A 21,268-nucleotide genomic window follows, 5' to 3' on the forward strand; every position below is an offset into this window, starting at 1 on the left:
TTTTCCCTTAACTATGCAAACTATTAGTTGTTAAAATACTCCAAACGCAGAGAGTTCATCCCCCTCCCACAATTTTTGGTCTCCTTCCCTTGTAAAACACTTTAATACACAATGCCTTTTCCCTATTCTTTCCACACACACAAACACACACACACACACTGTTCTCGACGGGGTCGCCCTTACAAGCACGTCCCATTTGTGTTAACTGAATACCCTTATGCTCATGATTGTGCAGCCCAGAGTAGGCCACCCTGAAAGCCATTATGGCCGAGCTAGCCAGTACTAGCAGGTCTTACTGGTCCCCTGAGCCTCGCCCAGTCCTCCAGGGGGTGACTTTACTGGTCCAGAGTCCTCCAACAAATCCTCTCGCAATCCCCAAGACTGGGGATAGCCAAGGATAGGTATGGAGCTTGGATGACAGAAGCACTATATTACTGGGAAGTGAACAAGTCGTATGCTTCTTTGTAAATCTAGGTTCTTGCATGGCAGTAGTACTGAATTACCGCAAAGTGGGAACAGGTTGTAGGCTCTTTTGTAAATCGAGTACCACGGTGAGCCACAATGAGAAACGTTATCTGACTGAATGCTTGCTAACTTTGACCATCAAACTCTAGGGAGATGAGTAACAAGACATTATATCTGACTAAGCTAATATGACTGAGGTTTGACCATCAAAGTTTGATTGAATGAAATGAAAACTGAAGTGAAGTTTTACTGATTTACTTTTTAACACAATGTGTTATTGCCATAGCAGCTGACCTAGAGCAGTTCAAAACAAAACATAGATGCTGCGTGAAAAGAAAACAGCGCTGCAAAAAAAAGGAACAATTCCATTTAAATATAGATTCCTCTAACCTAGTGGTGATTCCTTGCATTTCTGGGACTCTATGTGCCTAACCAAGTGAGCAGTACAAGGGCTAAACACGGCGACTAAACCACAGGTCACTTGCTATTGTGCTTTGCGTACTTCCTAAAGGGGAGGAGATATGTCATGGGATTTGGGAACCAGATCCAACCAAAGCATAAGATCTGAGAAAAGAATTCTCAACTAATTTCTCAAATCAAGAGTTGCTGTTGGATTGCTTTGACTTTGTGTTGTCCAAATAAAATCTTGGACACGGAATGAAACGACCATTTGGAGGGTGATTTGCGTACACTGCTGTCTTTTCTCATTTGGCAGAGCAGGATAATGCTTCAATTAAAGTGCACGATGTGTCCTAGTAGCCATGAGGATAGCCATTCATTTCTCAATAGGAGTAACAATAATAACACAACAAGTTCAGAGTTTTTATCCTGTCAGATTTATTGAACCTTTTTGATCACAGCTTTCAGTTGTTCATTCGTTTGCAAGTCCTCAAAGCTGGCGGCGCTTGGCGCTTGGCGCTTAGCTATACTGAAAAACCATTCCTCATATTTGGAATCCGACCTTTAGCAAACAACCAATAGGACATCCAGACTTCAAACAGTGAGAAAGAAGAGAGGAAGGGAATATAGAGGGTCTGCTCTGATTCTGTTGTGCAGCCTTGCCGAACTGGTCTTCTTCCCTGTCATCTGATTCTGTGGTGCAGCCAGGCCGACCGGGTCTTCTTCCCTGTCATCTGATTCTGTGGTGCAGCCAGGCCGACCGGGTCTTCTTCCCTGTCATCTGATTCTGTGGTGCAGCCAGGCCGACCGGGTCTTCTTCCCTGTCATCTGATTCTGTGGTGCAGCCAGGCCGACCGGGTCTTCTTCCCCGTCATCTGATTCTGTGGTGCAGCCAGGCCGACCGGGTCTTCTTCCCCGTCATCTGATTATGTGGTGCAGCCAGGCCGACCGGGTCTTCTTCCCTGTCATCTGATTCTGTGGTGCAGCCAGGCCGACCGGGTCTTCTTCCCTGTCATCTGATTCTGTGGTGCAGCCTTGCCGAACTGGTCTTCTTCCCTGTCATCTGATTCTGTGGTGCAGCCAGGCCGACCGGGTCTTCTTCCCCGTCATCTGATTATGTGGTGCAGCCAGGCCGACCGGGTCTTCTTCCCTGTCATCTGATTCTGTGGTGCAGCCAGGCCGACCGGGTCTTCTTCCCCCTGTCATTTGGCCTCTGCCGGTCATGCTCAGTTGCTCCTGGGAGAGAGAGGGTTTCTTTCTGCCTCGTCCTTTCATTCCCGAATGCCTCTTCCCAGCCATTCCCCCTCTTTCAGCCGGTGCCACATTTTGCCACACTGAGCCCCGGTGCTCTTTCGCTTTCCCTCCCTCCCTCCCTCCTGTGAGACTAGCTTCTTTTTGATAACTGACCCCTCCTTGTGTTATTATTCGAACCCACTATTGTATAACATGTCCTTTTATATGAGGGCCACAAAGGGCCCATTTGATCACAGGGTTACGGTGTGTGATCGTGAGAAATGCAACTACATGGTGGTAACCTTTGTCTCGAAACAAAATTGTGGGCTGACCTCGTCTGCTTTTAATGCATAGCCCCAGCTATTCAGGCCCAAGTCTCAGTTGCTGAGCACATTGAATTGCAGTAGCCTGTCACAGATATTGCCCCTTAGTTATCTGGGTCTCCAATTTTTTAGGCAACGTTAGAACCTTTGGGACCCCAAAGTGACCCAGCTAGAAAAATAGTTAGAAACGGCGCATTGACTCAAAATTATTTTGTGATTTTAATATACACTCTACAATAAATATTTCCATCATTTAAAAGTATTTTTACAAATCTTCCAATTAAAAATATATTCATATATGTAGAAAACAGACTAACGAAAATGAACGCAAATGGCCTCCTAAATGCAAAATAAAGTGTTTTACGTGTATTCACTGTTAATTAGTTGATGCAACCACATGATGATCCAAAGATAGCTGCCATGTAATGTGTATTCATTATTTCTCTCTCATAACATCCTCTCTTTATAGCTGAGTAGGGTTATCACTAAGCCCAAGATGTCCTTTCATTCATTCAAATCTCATCGAGTGCTTGAGCACTAAAATCGTCCTCTGGTTATAAAAACTCTTTCCTGCAAATAAACCTTGGTCTGACGTAACAGATTAGATAGTCTACTCATTGTTTTAGACACAATCCAGTACAAAACACAACAAAAAGGAGTCCTTGCAAGGAGCAGAAATGTGGTAGTGGTATTTTTGTTTGGTGTGTTCCCCTCCCTCCCTATGCTTCCTCTTCTTCTTCGTCTGTTCTTTCCTCAGTGGGCCCCTGAGCTGTGGTGATGGGTATGTTTAGTCCTCCGGGGGTGGAAGGGGACCACGGGGAGGGGGAGGACATCAAAGGGCTGGGTGTCACCCAGGAGATGGCCCTTGGGCTGGCGTTTCATGAAGTGGGCCTCCCTCTGGTGTTGCTTGGTCCTGGAGGCCTTGCGGGGCCTTCCTTTACGCGTGAAGGCCATGTACCAGCCCTCATATTTAGCGTTCTGGAGAGCAGTGTAGTTGTTCTCCAGAACGATCTCTGTGAAGATGCAGTCTTTACCACGACCCTTCCGCTGTTAGAGAGAGGGGTGTGTGTGTGTGTGGGTGGGGGGGGGGGGGGGGGGGGGGGGGAGAGACGGAATGACAGAATGAGTTAAGGGGTCAGTCTCTGAGGATGTTAAAATATTGTTTTGACAGGTAAATGTCCTATCAATCCTTCAAGTTTCTTCCCAAATCATGTCCAACTCCCTACAAGGGCTTTTCTGGTCATAACTCAGGTGAAGAGCCTTACACAGGACAGACATAACTTTTCTCTGAAACTTTGTACTCATGGTCACAGTCAAAATGATGACAGAACTTATTGAACTCAACCGACCTCCAGGGCTCACATGAAAAGAGATGTACATTTCAATGTGACTTCCCTAAATAAAGGATGAATAAGTAAATCTAATGTTTACCTTGCCAATCAATTTCCCCGTCTTGTTCATGCAGATGTAGTAGCCCGTCTTTGCCCCTTTGATCCGAATACGACTACCAAACGTGTCCGTCTCCACCACAAGTTTGGCTAGAAAAACACAAAACACGTCATATCTTTATTCAGCTCAGACACAATGCACAATCATTCTCAAGCGTATGAGGTTATTCTATTTGGTGAACACGATATGCATGCATTCGTAACTTTGAGATAAAACCCTTGTGACAAAATAATCCAATAGCGGTATCATTTGAGACTGAGTTGAACTTGAAGACTGTGAGACTCTGCCGGCCCAGTAGTATTGACGTGATGACATCAGAAAGGGTGTTAAGTTATTGTAATGACTGGTTTCGGAGGACTACATTTAACCTGGATCTAATATCCTTTAAGTTATGTATTATATTATGATGACTTTAGCAGAGTTGTACTACTCGTTATCATGGCATCAACCTTGCATGCAGCGGGGAGACAAGTAATTGTATATGGCAAAACATTCAAACATAAATTACATTCGAAACATTGGCTAAAAACACTCAAGTCTTTTAGAATAGCAGCAAGTGGCTTTGACTTCGCACTGAGCCATTGTCATTGAACGGCTGGCTATAAAATGCCGCGCTTCGCTCCACTTAGATGATGGGGAGGAAGGAGGAACGAGGGAGTGAGAGAACATAGCGGTCAGCGACACAGCCACAAAAGCACCGAGCAGTGGTCAGATTTGGGCCTGCTACAAGACTGACACCCACTTAGGACATGCACGCTCGAGCCAAGGCGAGGTGTGTGTGTGTGTGTGTGTGTGTGTGTGTGTGTGTGTGTGTGTGTGTGTGTTTGAGGGAGAGGGAGATGAAGAACAGAGAGAGAAAAGATGGGATAAAATGAAGATGCTGACTTCACCGCTCTTTATAAACCGAGTCATACATTGAGTTGTAAAGCAATGAACATTCCTCATTAAATTACAATCCAAAAAGCAGGCAGCAGGCATAGGGAGAAATAGATTGTTGTGGTGGAAAGATGGCTAGACAGACCAAAAAAAATACTTTGGTGACAGGAATTTGCTCCCTTTAAAATTTCAGACAATTTTTTCCATGTGGGGAGAAACAATTCCCAACCTTGCATAGATTTCATCAAAACAGCTGTCTATATTGTACACTTTGTCCATAGGCTAAACTAAAAAAAAAAAAAACTTTTGGTCCCAGGTAGAACTATTTTGGGTTCCATCTAGAAACCTCTGTAGAAAAGGTTCTACATGGAACCCGAAAGGATTCAATCTGCAACCAAAAAGGGTTCTTCAAAGGGTTATCCTATGGGGACAGCCGAATAACCTTTTAAGGGTCCAGATAGCACCTTTTTTTTCAAATAGTGCACAGGAGGCCTGTGAATACGTCTAAACCACCACTGTTGGGAAATACAACGTGTTAAAACTTCATGTGGATGAAACAGTGCGATGAAGTTGCCCTGAGAAATGTTGTGCTAATTATTCCACTTGGCAGAAATGCAGTTTACCCAAACCCTTCCAAAGACAATGCATTGTCTCTAAGGGACATGCAGCACCACTCTGGATAAGTGAGTTAAAACAATTATGTTTTATCAATGACATTTATCACATTTTTGTAATTCTCGTGGCAAATGTCAATCAGTCACTGATATGTTAAACCACAAAATCGCATGTAAAAATGTCGTATTTTTGGGGGGTATGTTTAACTTAAGCAGATATGAATGAATGTATGTTTTGTTCAAAGGATGGACTTGAGAGAGCTACTGTATATTTATAACATTTAAATATTTCGCTATTTGAATATTCATTGACATGTGTCCATCAAAGACCAATGGGGGACAGAATTAAATAAAAACACATTCGCCTCAAATAACTTTGGGTAAAAAATAGGGCATCTCAAGGTTATGAAAATTGCAAGTCATATTTCTTTCTTTCAACCGCTTCTGAGAGGCTAAGCTACTCAGTAAATGTTAAGAAGGTAGAAAGTAAGACGAGTTCTGATGTGTTTACCAGATATTCTGAGTGGGTTTCTCCCCAGAATCCCAGTCCTGAACAATACTATAGAATCCATTTCGAATGCATTTTCTCTTTCCCGCCGCCTACTCAAAACCTAAAATTCTTCATGCTAAATAGAACTGTTTGCTTTTTAAATGGTAACATTTTCATAATATTTTCAACTCCAATAGGCCTACATGACTTGTAAATTGACGTGTCCATAAATAGATTTAAGTCATTTCAAAATCTGGAATAGGCCAGTTAAATCCTACAATTATTTCGAAGATGCCTAGGCCTACTTGAAGGCACCCATTTCGTGCTTGGCGTGATTGATTTGTTTCTTACCGTGCACAGCTCCGTCGTCGCCCATGGCATTCACTTTCTTATTTCCCAGAACCTGGACATGTTTACCGCTGGTCCGGCTGTAGAGCTGGTAGGTCCGAATCAACCGGCGGCTCATCCGGTCAGACAACCGGCACTGCTCGTTCACATGGTGCTTGAAATTAGGAGGTGGGGAGTGGGACTGCACTGTGTTCTATCAAACAAGAAAAACACACAATAAAAATGCATGAATAAAAACATTGAAGTATAAAAATAAAAACACCAATGAGAGCATAGCCGAACTGATAATTAATGCTAATTGACGTTCAGTCTAAATTAATGAGAAGCAGATCAAGTTATTTTCCAACTAAAACATATTTATATATTTCAATGAACACCAATCATATGCTATTCATATGGAGTTAGGCTATAGGCATTTCAAAGGGAATTACGGGCACATGGCTTTTTGAAGAGAAAAAGTGCCCTTGCACGGTGAGTGTTTGGGGAGATGCACGCAGCGAGTCCGCTGTCCTCACTCGAGATGACATGCCTATGATAGGTTGTTTTACCACGAATGATCTTTCACCCCCATCTCCCTTAGCTATATCCCTTAACGATTATTTTTCAATTCAGCCATACGCCATCCCCATATGTTTTAACAGTTACCTTTTAGGCTCGCGTTTACGTCTTTTCAAGATGTTTGACTTGTTGCCAACTGCTTAGGCCTCGTAATAAAATGTTTTCATGGTTATTACACATTTACTGCAGATATGCAAACGAATTGGATTAATATCAATAAGAATAAAAACGCTTGTAAATGGGTATAATTAGTTGCGTTGATGGACTGAAATCTTTTTAAGGGGCTATGAAATGTTATTGTATGCCCATTGCGCTGCAAACGCCATAAAAATGCATGCAAGTTCGTACCTGTGTGTAAAAACACAGCGCTAAGAACTGAAGTAACCTGAAACATAAAAAAGAAAAAATAATCATATTTATGTTTCATATACATTTCCAAATATGTCAAGTAACTGTATAGGCCTATATATCCAATTCCTTAAATCTTCAATTCAGTTCAGTAGTATAATAACTCACAGGTAGCCTAATCTCGATGTTTTAAGCCTCATATTGAAATAAGTCAAATATTTCTTCATGAATTCCACTATTCCACATGAGTTCTCTGGGAAATAACAGTCCTTCCCAGCGGCAATTTCAGCTTGGATTTGATCTCCCTTCTGTTACAGTTTATAAAATGATAGCCCGACGATGGAGATCCAGAAACAAGTGAAGGTTCGGTCCAATGTTCCAGGTAGGATTCACATTCACTCATTGACAGTATTCACAGTAAAATGTTCCGGGACGATTTAAAGACGTTCAGGTGGCCATCCAGAATTACAAGTCCCAGGGATAGAGATCGCACTGTGATCAAGCGACCACCGTTATTCCACAAGTCGGTCAATTCCCTCTCGTGTCAATCATCCCTCCTCTGAAGAATTCAAGGTCTTCTTTGATGTTGCTTAGTAGAGATAATGTATATCCCGGTTGCTTTCGTGGAATTGTAATACATCCGTATGCACTGGTGGGATGGAATTTTTACGCGCATGGAGATTAGCCTATTTGTATGCATATCTCACGCGCGACAGTGAGGAGATGCATGTCCATTCAATAATTTACAAAAAAATGGAATCTTGCATAGATATGAATAAAAAATGGTAGTAAAATGTATAGTTCTATGTATTTGTAGCCACTGGTGATGTTTGCCTCTCAAAGAAACGCTGTTAGATGGTCGGTATAAGCGGGGCTCCAATGTCAACCTCCCACACGTGTGTTTCTTGTGGTCCGGTTTACTTCAGAATACAGCGGCTCCTGCCCTCAACATTTAAATACTTTCACTTGCGAGAAAGGCAATATACTTGCAGAGAGCAGGCGGAGCCTTTGGTGGGAGATAGTAACAGGCTGAGGAGGACTGAAAGTGGCATGTATTGATTGACACCTGACCATGTTGAGGTATTTCACAAATATGAGCCACATTCATTGACTAGGCTTTGTGCCTTATTAGGCTACTCACAGTGTTGGGATTGTTTCACAAGTTATCAAACATCAATGTTTCAGCTCAATTCTTGATAATATAAAACGTGAACAATCACGAACAAACCTATTCATTGTTATTTGTCAACAAATCAATCAACTAATTCATTTCCAATAAACCACGAATAAAGGTTAAATACAAATATGAATATAATGTTGGCCCTGCTGCATCACACAAGAGAATAGCAAAGAAACAAAGCCTCTGTTCCCTGGAATCTAATTAAGAAAATATACAGCTACATTAACCTCTTCCCCTACGGCAGGTTAGAGGTTGTTTCATACTGGGGGTTAGAGGTTGTTTCATACTGCAGGTTAGTGGTTAATTCATACGGCAGGTTAGTGGTTAATTCATACTGGGGGTTAGAGGTTGTTTCATACTGCAGGTTAGTGGTTGTTTCATACTGCAGGTTAGTGGTTGTTTCATACTGGAGGTTAGTGGTTGTTTCATACTGCAGGTTAGTGGTTGTTTCATACTGGAGGTTAGTGGTTAATTCATACTGCAGGTTAGTGGTTGTTTCATACTGGAGGTTAGTGGTTGTTTCATACTGCAGGTTAGTGGTTGTTTCATACTGCAGGTTAGTGGTTGTTTCATACTGCAGGTTAGTGGTTGTTTCATACTGCAGGTTAGTGGTTGTTTCATACTGCAGGTTAGTGGTTGTTTCATACTGCAGGTTAGTGGTTGTTTCATACTGCAGGTTAGTGGTTGTTTCATACTGCAGGTTAGTGGTTGTTTCATACTGCAGGTTAGTGGTTGTTTCATACTGCAGGTTAGTGGTTGTTTCATACTGGAGGTTAGTGGTATTTTCATACTGCAGGTTAGTGGTTGTTTCATACTGCAGGTTAGTGGTTGTTTCATACTGCAGGTTAGTGGTTGTTTCATACTGCAGGTTAGTGGTTGTTTCATACTGCAGGTTAGTGGTTGTTTCATACTGCAGGTTAGTGGTTGTTTCATACTGCAGGTTAGTGGTTGTTTCATACTGCAGGTTAGTGGTTGTTTCATACTGGAGGTTAGTGGTTAATTCATACTAGAGGTTAGTGGTTGTTTCATATTGCAGGTTAGTGGTTGTTTCATACTGGAGGTTAGTGGTTAATTCATACTAGAGGTTAGTGGTTGTTTCATACTGCAGGTTAGTGGTTGTTTCATACTGGAGGTTAGTGGTTAATTCATACTAGAGGTTAGTGGTTGTTTCATACTGCAGGTTAGTGGTTGTTTCATACTGCAGGTTAGTGGTTGTTTCATACTGCAGGTTAGTGGTTGTTTCATACTGCAGGTTAGAGGTTGTTTCATACGGCAGGTTAGTGGTTGTTTCATACTGCAGGTTAGTGGTTGTTTCATACTGCAGGTTAGTGGTTGTTTCATACTGCAGGTTAGTGGTTGTTTCATACTGCAGGTTAGTGGTTGTTTCATACTGCAGGTTAGTGGTTGTTTAATACTGCAGGTTAGTGGTTGTTTCATACTGCAGGTTAGTGGTTGTTTCATACTGCAGGTTAGTGGTTGTTTCATACTGCAGGTTAGTGGTTGTTTCATACTGCAGGTTAGTGGTTGTTTCATACTGGAGGTTAGTGGTTAATTCATACTAGAGGTTAGTGGTTGTTTCATACTGCAGGTTAGTGGTTGTTTCATACTGGAGGTTAGTGGTTAATTCATACTAGAGGTTAGTGGTTGTTTCATACTGCAGGTTAGTGGTTGTTTCATACTGGAGGTTAGTGGTTAATTCATACTAGAGGTTAGTGGTTGTTTCATACTGCAGGTTAGTGGTTGTTTCATACCTCAGGTTAGTGGTTGTTTCATACTGCAGGTTAGTGGTTGTTTCATACTGCAGGTTAGTGGTTGTTTCATACTGCAGGTTAGTGGTTGTTTCATACTGCAGGTTAGTGGTTGTTTCATACTGCAGGTTAGTGGTTGTTTCATACTGCAGGTTAGTGGTTGTTTCATACTGGAGGTTAGTGGTTGTTTCATACTGCAGGTTAGTGGTTGTTTCATACTGCAGGTTAGTGGTTGTTTCATACTGCAGGTTAGTGGTTGTTTCATACTGCAGGTTAGTGGTTGTTTCATACTGCAGGTTAGTGGTTGTTTCATACTGCAGGTTAGTGGTTGTTTCATACTGCAGGTTAGTGGTTGTTTCATACTGGAGGTTAGTGGTTGTTTCTTATTTCAGGTTAGAGGTTGTTTCATACTGCAGGTTAGAGGTTGTTTCATACTGTAGGTTAGTGGTTGTTTCATACTGCAGGTTAGTGATTGTTTCATACTTCAGGTTAGTGGTTGTTTCATACTGGAGGTTAGTGGTTGTTACTTATTTCAGGTTAGAGGTTGTTTCATACTGCAGGTTAGTGGTTGTTTCATACTGGAGGTGAGTGGTTGTTTCATACTGCAGGTTAGTGGTTGTTTCATACTGGAGATTAGTGGTTGTTTCATACTGGAGGTTAGTGGTTGTTTCTTATTTCAGGTTAGAGGTTGTTTCATACTGCAGGTTAGTGGTTGTTTCATACTGCAGGTTAGTGGTTGTTTCATACTTCAGGTTAGTGGTTGTTTCATACTGGAGGTTAGAGGTTGTTTCATACTGGAGGTTAGTGGTTGTTTCATACTGCAGGTTAGAGGTTGTTTCATACTGCAGGTTAGTGGTTGTTTCATACTGGAGGTTAGTGGTTGTTTCTTATTTCAGGTTAGAGGTTGTTTCATGCTGGAAGTTTAGTGGTTGTTTCTTACTGGAGATTATTGGTTGTTTCATACTGGAGGTTAGTGGTTGTTTCTTATTTCAGGTTAGAGGTTGTTTCATACTGTAGGTTAGTGGTTGTTTCTTATTTCAGGTTAGAGGTTGTTTCATACTGGAGGTTAATGGGTGTTTCATACTGGAGGTTAGAGGTTGTTTCATACTGCAGGTTAGTGGTTGTTTCATACTGCAGGTTAGTGGTTGTTTTATACTGGAGGTTAGTGGTTGTTTCATCCTGGAGGTTAGTGGTTGTTTCATCCTGGAGGTTAGTGGTTGTTTCATACTGGAGGTTAGTGGTTGTTTCTTATTTCAGGTTAGAGGTTGTTTCATACTGGAAGTTTAGTGGTTGTTTTATACTGGAGGTTAGTGGTTGTTTCATTCTGGAGGTTAGTGGTGTTCAGTGGTGGAATAAGTACCCACTTGTCATACTTGAGTAAAAGTACAGATAGCTTAATAGAACATTTCTCAAGTAAAAGTGAAAGTTACCAAGTTAAATTCTACCCGAGTAAAAGTCTAAAAGTATTTGTTTTTAAATATACCTAAGTATCAAAAGAAAAAATATAAATCATTTCACATTCCTTATATTAAGAAAACCAGATGGCACAATTGTCTTTTTATTTTTTATTTATGGATAGCCAGGGGCACACTACAACACTCAGACATTATTTTCAAACGAACCATGTGTGTTTAGGGAGTCTGCCAGATCAGAGGCAGTAGAGATGACCAGGGATGTTCTCTTGATAATTGTGTGAGTTGGACCATTTTCCTGTCCTGCTAAGCCTGCGAAATGGAGTGAGTACTTTTGTGTGTCAGGGAAAATGTATGGAGCAAAAAGTACATTATTTTCTTTAGGAATGTAGTGGAGTAAAAGTAAAAGTTGACAAAAATATAAATAGTAAAGTAAAGTACAAATACCCAAAAAACTGACTTAAGTAGCACTTCAAATTATTTTGACCTAGGTACTTTACACCACTGGTGGTTGTTTCATACTGGAGGTTAGTGGTTGTTTCATACTGGAGGTTAGTGGTTGTTTCATACTGCAGGTTAGTGGTTGTTTCATACTGCAGGTTAGAGGTTGTTTCTTATTTCAGGTTAGAGGTTGTTTCATACTGCAGGTTAGAGGTTGTTTCATACTGCAGGTTAGAGGTTGTTTCATACTGCAGGTTAGAGGTTGTTTCATACTGCATGTTAGAGGTTGTTTCATACTGGAGGTTAGAGGTTGTTTCATACTGGAGGTTAGAGGTTGTTTCATACTGCAGGTTAGAGGTTGTTTCTTATTTCAGGTTAGAGGTTGTTTCATACTGCAGGTTAGAGGTTGTTTCATACTGCAGGTTAGAGGTTGTTTCATACTGCAGGTTAGAGGTTGTTTCTTATTTCAGGTTAGAGGTTGTTTCATACTGCAGGTTAGAGGTTGTTTCATACTGCAGGTTAGTGGTTGTTTCATATTGCAGGTTAGTGGTTGTTTATACTGCAGGTTAGTGGCATTTTCACACTTCAGGTTAGTGGTTGTTTCATACTGCAGGTTAGTGGCATTTTCACACTTCAGGTTAGAGGTTGTTTCATACTGCAGGTTAGTGGCATTTTCACACTTCAGGCTAGTGGTTGTTTCATACTGCAGGTTAGTGGTATTTTCATACTGCAGGTTAGTGGTTGTTTCATACTGCAGGTTAGTGGTTGTTTCATACTGCAGGTTAGTGGTTGTTTCATACTGCAGGTTAGTGGTTGTTTCATACTGGAGGTTAGTGGTTAATTCATACTAGAGGTTAGTGGTTGTTTCATATTGCAGGTTAGTGGTTGTTTCATACTGGAGGTTAGTGGTTAATTCATACTAGAGGTTAGTGGTTGTTTCATACTGCAGGTTAGTGGTTGTTTCATACTGGAGGTTAGTGGTTAATTCATACTAGAGGTTAGTGGTTGTTTCATACTGCAGGTTAGTGGTTGTTTCATACTGCAGGTTAGTGGTTGTTTCATACTGCAGGTTAGTGGTTGTTTCATACTGCAGGTTAGAGGTTGTTTCATACGGCAGGTTAGTGGTTGTTTCATACTGCAGGTTAGTGGTTGTTTCATACTGCAGGTTAGTGGTTGTTTCATACTGCAGGTTAGTGGTTGTTTCATACTGCAGGTTAGTGGTTGTTTCATACTGCAGGTTAGTGGTTGTTTAATACTGCAGGTTAGTGGTTGTTTCATACTGCAGGTTAGTGGTTGTTTCATACTGCAGGTTAGTGGTTGTTTCATACTGCAGGTTAGTGGTTGTTTCATACTGCAGGTTAGTGGTTGTTTCATACTGGAGGTTAGTGGTTAATTCATACTAGAGGTTAGTGGTTGTTTCATACTGCAGGTTAGTGGTTGTTTCATACTGGAGGTTAGTGGTTAATTCATACTAGAGGTTAGTGGTTGTTTCATACTGCAGGTTAGTGGTTGTTTCATACTGCAGGTTAGTGGTTGTTTCATACTGCAGGTTAGTGGTTGTTTCATACTGCAGGTTAGTGGTTGTTTCATACTGCAGGTTAGTGGTTGTTTCATACTGCAGGTTAGTGGTTGTTTCATACTGCAGGTTAGTGGTTGTTTCATACTGGAGGTTAGTGGTTGTTTCTTATTTCAGGTTAGAGGTTGTTTCATACTGCAGGTTAGAGGTTGTTTCATACTGTAGGTTAGTGGTTGTTTCATACTGCAGGTTAGTGATTGTTTCATACTTCAGGTTAGTGGTTGTTTCATACTGGAGGTTAGTGGTTGTTACTTATTTCAGGTTAGAGGTTGTTTCATACTGCAGGTTAGTGGTTGTTTCATACTGGAGGTGAGTGGTTGTTTCATACTGCAGGTTAGTGGTTGTTTCATACTGGAGATTAGTGGTTGTTTCATACTGGAGGTTAGTGGTTGTTTCTTATTTCAGGTTAGAGGTTGTTTCATACTGCAGGTTAGTGGTTGTTTCATACTGCAGGTTAGTGGTTGTTTCATACTTCAGGTTAGTGGTTGTTTCATACTGGAGGTTAGAGGTTGTTTCATACTGGAGGTTAGTGGTTGTTTCATACTGCAGGTTAGAGGTTGTTTCATACTGCAGGTTAGTGGTTGTTTCATACTGGAGGTTAGTGGTTGTTTCTTATTTCAGGTTAGAGGTTGTTTCATGCTGGAAGTTTAGTGGTTGTTTCTTACTGGAGATTATTGGTTGTTTCATACTGGAGGTTAGTGGTTGTTTCTTATTTCAGGTTAGAGGTTGTTTCATACTGTAGGTTAGTGGTTGTTTCTTATTTCAGGTTAGAGGTTGTTTCATACTGGAGGTTAATGGGTGTTTCATACTGGAGGTTAGAGGTTGTTTCATACTGCAGGTTAGTGGTTGTTTCATACTGCAGGTTAGTGGTTGTTTTATACTGGAGGTTAGTGGTTGTTTCATCCTGGAGGTTAGTGGTTGTTTCATCCTGGAGGTTAGTGGTTGTTTCATACTGGAGGTTAGTGGTTGTTTCTTATTTCAGGTTAGAGGTTGTTTCATACTGGAAGTTTAGTGGTTGTTTTATACTGGAGGTTAGTGGTTGTTTCATTCTGGAGGTTAGTGGTGTTCAGTGGTGGAATAAGTACCCACTTGTCATACTTGAGTAAAAGTACAGATAGCTTAATAGAACATTTCTCAAGTAAAAGTGAAAGTTACCAAGTTAAATTCTACCCGAGTAAAAGTCTAAAAGTATTTGTTTTTAAATATACCTAAGTATCAAAAGAAAAAATATAAATCATTTCACATTCCTTATATTAAGAAAACCAGATGGCACAATTGTCTTTTTATTTTTTATTTATGGATAGCCAGGGGCACACTACAACACTCAGACATTATTTTCAAACGAACCATGTGTGTTTAGGGAGTCTGCCAGATCAGAGGCAGTAGAGATGACCAGGGATGTTCTCTTGATAATTGTGTGAGTTGGACCATTTTCCTGTCCTGCTAAGCCTGCGAAATGGAGTGAGTACTTTTGTGTGTCAGGGAAAATGTATGGAGCAAAAAGTACATTATTTTCTTTAGGAATGTAGTGGAGTAAAAGTAAAAGTTGACAAAAATATAAATAGTAAAGTAAAGTACAAATACCCAAAAAACTGACTTAAGTAGCACTTCAAATTATTTTGACCTAGGTACTTTACACCACTGGTGGTTGTTTCATACTGGAGGTTAGTGGTTGTTTCATACTGGAGGTTAGTGGTTGTTTCATACTGCAGGTTAGTGGTTGTTTCATACTGCAGGTTAGAGGTTGTTTCTTATTTCAGGTTAGAGGTTGTTTCATACTGCAGGTTAGAGGTTGTTTCATACTGCAGGTTAGAGGTTGTTTCATACTGCAGGTTAGAGGTTGTTTCATACTGCATGTTAGAGGTTGTTTCATACTGGAGGTTAGAGGTTGTTTCATACTGGAGGTTAGAGGTTGTTTCATACTGCAGGTTAGAGGTTGTTTCTTATTTCAGGTTAGAGGTTGTTTCATACTGCAGGTTAGAGGTTGTTTCATACTGCAGGTTAGAGGTTGTTTCATACTGCAGGTTAGAGGTTGTTTCTTATTTCAGGTTAGAGGTTGTTTCATACTGCAGGTTAGAGGTTGTTTCATACTGCAGGTTAGTGGTTGTTTCATATTGCAGGTTAGTGGTTGTTTATACTGCAGGTTAGTGGCATTTTCACACTTCAGGTTAGTGGTTGTTTCATACTGCAGGTTAGTGGCATTTTCACACTTCAGGTTAGAGGTTGTTTCATACTGCAGGTTAGTGGCATTTTCACACTTCAGGCTAGTGGTTGTTTCATACTGCAGGTTAGTGGTATTTTCATACTTCAGGTAAGTGGTTGTTTCATACTGCAGGTTAGTGGTATTTTCATACTTCAGGTTAGTGGCATTTTCACACTTCAGGTTAGAGGTTGTTTCATACTGCAGGTTAGTGGTATTTTCATACTTCAGGTAAGTGGTTGTTTCATACTGCAGGTTAGTGGCATTTTCACACTTCAGGTTAGAGGTTGTTTCATACTGCAGGTTAGTGGTATTTTCATACTTCAGGTAAGTGGTTGTTTCATACTTCAGGTTAGTGTTTGTTTATACTGCAGGTTAGTGGTATTTTCATACTTCAGGTAAGTGGTTGTTTCATACTGCAGGTTAGTGGTATTTTCATACTTCAGGTAAGTGGTTGTTTCATACTGCAGGTTAGTGGCATTTTCACACTTCAGGTTAGAGGTTGTTTCATACTGCAGGTTAGTGGTATTTTCATACTGCAGGTTAGTGGCATTTTCACACTTCAGGTTAGAGGTTGTTTCATACTGCAGGTTAGTGGTATTTTCATACTTCAGGTAAGTGGTTGTTTCATACTGCAGGTTAGTGGTATTTTCATACTTCAGGTTAGTGGCATTTTCACACTTCAGGTTAGAGGTTGTTTCATACTGCAGGTTAGTGGCATTTTCATACTTCAGGTAAGTGGTTGTTTCATACTTCAGGTTAGTGTTTGTTTATACTGCAGATTAGTGGTATTTTCATACTTCAGGTAAGTGGTTGTTTCATACTGCAGGTTAGTGGTATTTTCATACTTCAGGTAAGTGGTTGTTTCATACTGCAGGTTAGTGGTATTTTCATACTTCAGGTAAGTGGTTGTTTCATACTGCAGGTTAGTGGTATTTTCATACTGCAGGTAAGTGGTTGTTTCATACTTCAGGTTAGTGTTTGTTTATACTGCAGATTAGTGGTATTTTCATACTTCAGGTAAGTGGTTGTTTCATACTGCAGGTTAGTGGTATTTTCATACTTCAGGTAAGTGGTTGTTTCATACTGCAGGTTAGTGGCATTTTCACACTTCAGGTTAGAGGTTGTTTCATACTGCAGGTTAGTGGTATTTTCATACTGCAGGTTAGTGGCATTTTCACACTTCAGGTTAGAGGTTGTTTCATACTGCAGGTTAGTGGTATTTTCATACTTCAGGTAAGTGGTTGTTTCATACTGCAGGTTAGTGGTATTTTCATACTTCAGGTTAGTGGCATTTTCACACTTCAGGTTAGAGGTTGTTTCATACTGCAGGTTAGTGGCATTTTCATACTTCAGGTAAGTGGTTGTTTCATACTGCAGGTTAGTGGTATTTTCATACTTCAGGTAAGTGGTTGTTTCATACTGCAGGTTAGTGGCATTTTCACACTTCAGGTTAGAGGTTGTTTCATACTGCAGGTTAGTGGTATTTTCATACTGCAGGTTAGTGGCATTTTCACACTTCAGGTTAGAGGTTGTTTCATACTGCAGGTTAGTGGTATTTTCATACTTCAGGTAAGTGGTTGTTTCATACTGCAGGTTAGTGGTATTTTCATACTTCAGGTTAGTGGCATTTTCACACTTCAGGTTAGAGGTTGTTTCATACTGCAGGTTAGTGGCATTTTCATACTTCAGGTAAGTGGTTGTTTCATACTGCAGGTTAGTGGCATTTTCACACTTCAGGTTAGAGGTTGTTTCATACTGCAGGTTAGTGGTATTTTCATACTTCAGGTAAGTGGTTGTTTCATACTGCAGGTTAGTGGTATTTTCATACTTCAGGTTACTGGCATTTTCACACTTCAGGTTAGAGGTTGTTTCATACTGCAGGTTAGTGGCATTTTCACACTTCAGGTTAGAGGTATTTTCATACTGCAGGTTAGTGGCATTTTCATACTTCAGGTAAGTGGTTGTTTCATACTGCAGGTTAGTGGCATTTTCACACTTCAGGTTAGAGGTTGTTTCATACTGCAGGTTAGTGGTATTTTCATACTTCAGGTAAGTGGTTGTTTCATACTGCAGGTTAGTGGCATTTTCACACTTCAGGTTAGAGGTTGTTTCATACTGCAGGTTAGTGGTATTTTCATACTTCAGGTAAGTGGTTGTTTCATACTGCAGGTTAGTGGTATTTTCATACTTCAGGTTACTGGCATTTTCACACTTCAGGTTAGAGGTTGTTTCATACTGCAGGTTAGTGGCATTTTCACACTTCAGGTTAGAGGTTGTTTCATACTGCAGGTTAGTAGTATTTTCATACTTCAGGTTAGTGGTATTTTCATACTGCAGGTTAGTGGTATTTTCATACTTCAGGTAAGTGGTTGTTTCATACTGCAGATTAGTGGTTGTTTCATACTTCAGGTTAGTGGTTGTTTATACTGCAGGTTAGTGGTATTTTCATACTTCAGGTAAGTGGTATTTTCATACTTCAGGTTAGTGGTTGTTTCATACTGCAGGTTAGTGGTATTTTCATACTGCAGGTTAGTGGCATTTTCACACTTCAGGTTAGAGGTTGTTTCATACTGCAGGTTAGTGGTATTTTCATACTTCAGGTAAGTGGTTGTTTCATACTGCAGGTTAGTGGTATTTTCATACTTCAGGTTAGTGGCATTTTCACACTTCAGGTTAGAGGTTGTTTCATACTGCAGGTTAGTGGCATTTTCATACTTCAGGTAAGTGGTTGTTTCATACTGCAGGTTAGTGGTATTTTCATACTTCAGGTAAGTGGTTGTTTCATACTGCAGGTTAGTGGCATTTTCACACTTCAGGTTAGAGGTTGTTTCATACTGCAGGTTAGTGGTATTTTCATACTGCAGGTTAGTGGCATTTTCACACTTCAGGTTAGAGGTTGTTTCATACTGCAGGTTAGTGGTATTTTCATACTTCAGGTAAGTGGTTGTTTCATACTGCAGGTTAGTGGTATTTTCATACTTCAGGTTAGTGGCATTTTCACACTTCAGGTTAGAGGTTGTTTCATACTGCAGGTTAGTGGCATTTTCATACTTCAGGTAAGTGGTTGTTTCATACTGCAGGTTAGTGGCATTTTCACACTTCAGGTTAGAGGTTGTTTCATACTGCAGGTTAGTGGTATTTTCATACTTCAGGTAAGTGGTTGTTTCATACTGCAGGTTAGTGGTATTTTCATACTTCAGGTTACTGGCATTTTCACACTTCAGGTTAGAGGTTGTTTCATACTGCAGGTTAGTGGCATTTTCACACTTCAGGTTAGAGGTATTTTCATACTGCAGGTTAGTGGCATTTTCATACTTCAGGTAAGTGGTTGTTTCATACTGCAGGTTAGTGGCATTTTCACACTTCAGGTTAGAGGTTGTTTCATACTGCAGGTTAGTGGTATTTTCATACTTCAGGTAAGTGGTTGTTTCATACTGCAGGTTAGTGGCATTTTCACACTTCAGGTTAGAGGTTGTTTCATACTGCAGGTTAGTGGTATTTTCATACTTCAGGTAAGTGGTTGTTTCATACTGCAGGTTAGTGGTATTTTCATACTTCAGGTTACTGGCATTTTCACACTTCAGGTTAGAGGTTGTTTCATACTGCAGGTTAGTGGCATTTTCACACTTCAGGTTAGAGGTTGTTTCATACTGCAGGTTAGTAGTATTTTCATACTTCAGGTTAGTGGTATTTTCATACTGCAGGTTAGTGGTATTTTCATACTTCAGGTAAGTGGTTGTTTCATACTGCAGATTAGTGGTTGTTTCATACTTCAGGTTAGTGGTTGTTTATACTGCAGGTTAGTGGTATTTTCATACTTCAGGTAAGTGGTATTTTCATACTTCAGGTTAGTGGTTGTTTCATACTGCAGGTTAGTGGTTGTTTATACTGCAGGTTAGTGGTATTTTCAAACTTCAGGTTAGTGGTTGTTTATACTGCAGGTTAGTGGTATTTTCAAACTTCAGGTTAGTGGTTGTTTATATTGCAGGTTAGTGGTTGTTTATATTGCAGGTTAGTGGTTGTTTATACTGCAGGTTAGTGGTTGTTTATACTGCAGGTTAGTGGTTGTTTATACTGGAGGTTAGTGGTTGTTTATACTGGAGGTTAGTGGTTGTTTATACTGCAGGTTAGTGGTATTTTCAAACTTCAGGTTAGTGGTTGTTTCATACTTCAGGTTAGTGGTTGTTTCGTACTGGAGGTTAGTGGTATTATCATACTTCAGGTTAGTGGTTGTTTATACTGCAGGATAGTGGTATTTTCATACTTCAGGCTAGTGGTTGTTTATACTGCACGTTAGTGGTATTTTCATACTTCAGGCTAGTGGTTGTTTATACTGCAGGATTGTGGTATTTTCATACTGCACACTAGTGGTTGTTTCATGGCCCCATTGGACCAACCTTGATCTGCTGTTTTTCATTTGACATATATATATATATATATATGTAAGTAATATGTATTCCATGTGAATGCACGGCACAGAATGGTTTTCACATATAACATTCTAGAGACTGTCGCTGCCTTCGATACAAAAGGTCTCTTTCTCTCTGTCTCTCACACACAATCCATCTTGCTTCACGTTCACTGTCTATGTTGGGTTCTTTATAGTTGTGTGTGTGTAGGTGACCCACACTACCATTCAAATGTTTGGGGTCACTTAGAAATGTCCTTGTTTTTGAAAGAAAAGCACATTTTTTGTCCATTAAAATAACATCAAATGAATCATTGTTAATGTTGCAAATGACTTTTGTAGCTGGAAATGGCTGATATTTTATGGAATATCTATATAGGCTTACAGAGTCCCATTATCTGCAACCATCACTTCTGTGTTCCAATGGCATGTTGTGTTAGCTAATCCAAGTTTAAAATTTTAAAAGGCTGATTGATCATTAGAAAACCCTTTTGCAATTATGTTAGCACAGCTGAAAACTGTTGTACTGATTAAAGAAGCAATAAAACTGGCCTTCTTTAGACTAGTTGAGTATCTGGAGCATCAGCATTTGTGGGTTCGATTACAGTCTCAAAATGGCCAGAAACAGATATAGTTTTCAGCTGTGCTAACATAATTGCAAAAGGGTTTTCTAATGATCAATTAGCCTTTTAAAATGATAAACTTGGATTAGCTAACGCAACGTGCCATTGGAACACAGGAGTGATGGTGGCTGATAATTGGCCTCTGTACGCCTATATAGGTATTCCATAAAATATCAGCTGTTTCCAGCTACAATAGTCATTTGCAACATTAACAATGTCTACACTGATCAATTTGATGTTATTTTAATGGATAAAAAAAAGTGCTTTCCTTTCAAAAATAAGGACATTTCTAAGTGACCCCAAACTTTTGAACGGTAGTGTATACTATATGGTAAGAACATAACACCAATGTGGTTAATAACAAAGTAATAGTGTTTTAGGAAACCCCAGAAAACCAAGTACACCCCCTAAGAACTATAACACCTCAGGTCACTTCTCAATGATCTAGACAGACCCATTTAACTTCTTTTTCAACATGGTTGGCATCATAACATGCTAATTGCCAAACCAATAAAACATGCTCTACTGTAATTTCCACAATGTCAGAAAAGGATCAGACATAAGTCCTTTACTC

General features: G+C 40.2%; 1 protein-coding gene across 2 annotated transcripts; it reads right to left on the reverse strand.

Moving 5' to 3' along the window:
- Positions 1 to 1,090: 1,090 nt before the first annotated feature.
- On the reverse strand, positions 1,091 to 8,042 carry LOC110495111 (fibroblast growth factor 8b-like). 2 transcript variants are annotated; one of them, XM_036949433.1, is made up of 5 exons: positions 7,272 to 8,042; positions 7,104 to 7,140; positions 6,201 to 6,390; positions 3,852 to 3,958; positions 1,092 to 3,467 (listed from the first exon to the last, which is right to left on the reverse strand). In XM_036949433.1, exons 1-5 carry the CDS (start codon positions 7,328 to 7,330, stop codon positions 3,174 to 3,176), a joined length of 687 nt encoding a protein of 228 aa, XP_036805328.1. In that variant the 5' UTR covers positions 7,331 to 8,042; the 3' UTR covers positions 1,092 to 3,173. The 2 variants fall into 2 exon arrangements, with proteins under 2 accessions (XP_036805329.1, XP_036805328.1); XM_036949434.1 differs by lacking the exons at positions 7,104 to 7,140; positions 7,272 to 8,042 and adding an exon at positions 6,629 to 7,054 and having other exon boundaries at positions 1,091 to 3,467.
- Positions 8,043 to 21,268: the final 13,226 nt, after the last annotated feature.

Source organism: Oncorhynchus mykiss, chromosome 17, assembly GCF_013265735.2.
Source record: "Oncorhynchus mykiss isolate Arlee chromosome 17, USDA_OmykA_1.1, whole genome shotgun sequence".
Taxonomy (NCBI): domain Eukaryota; kingdom Metazoa; phylum Chordata; class Actinopteri; order Salmoniformes; family Salmonidae; genus Oncorhynchus; species Oncorhynchus mykiss.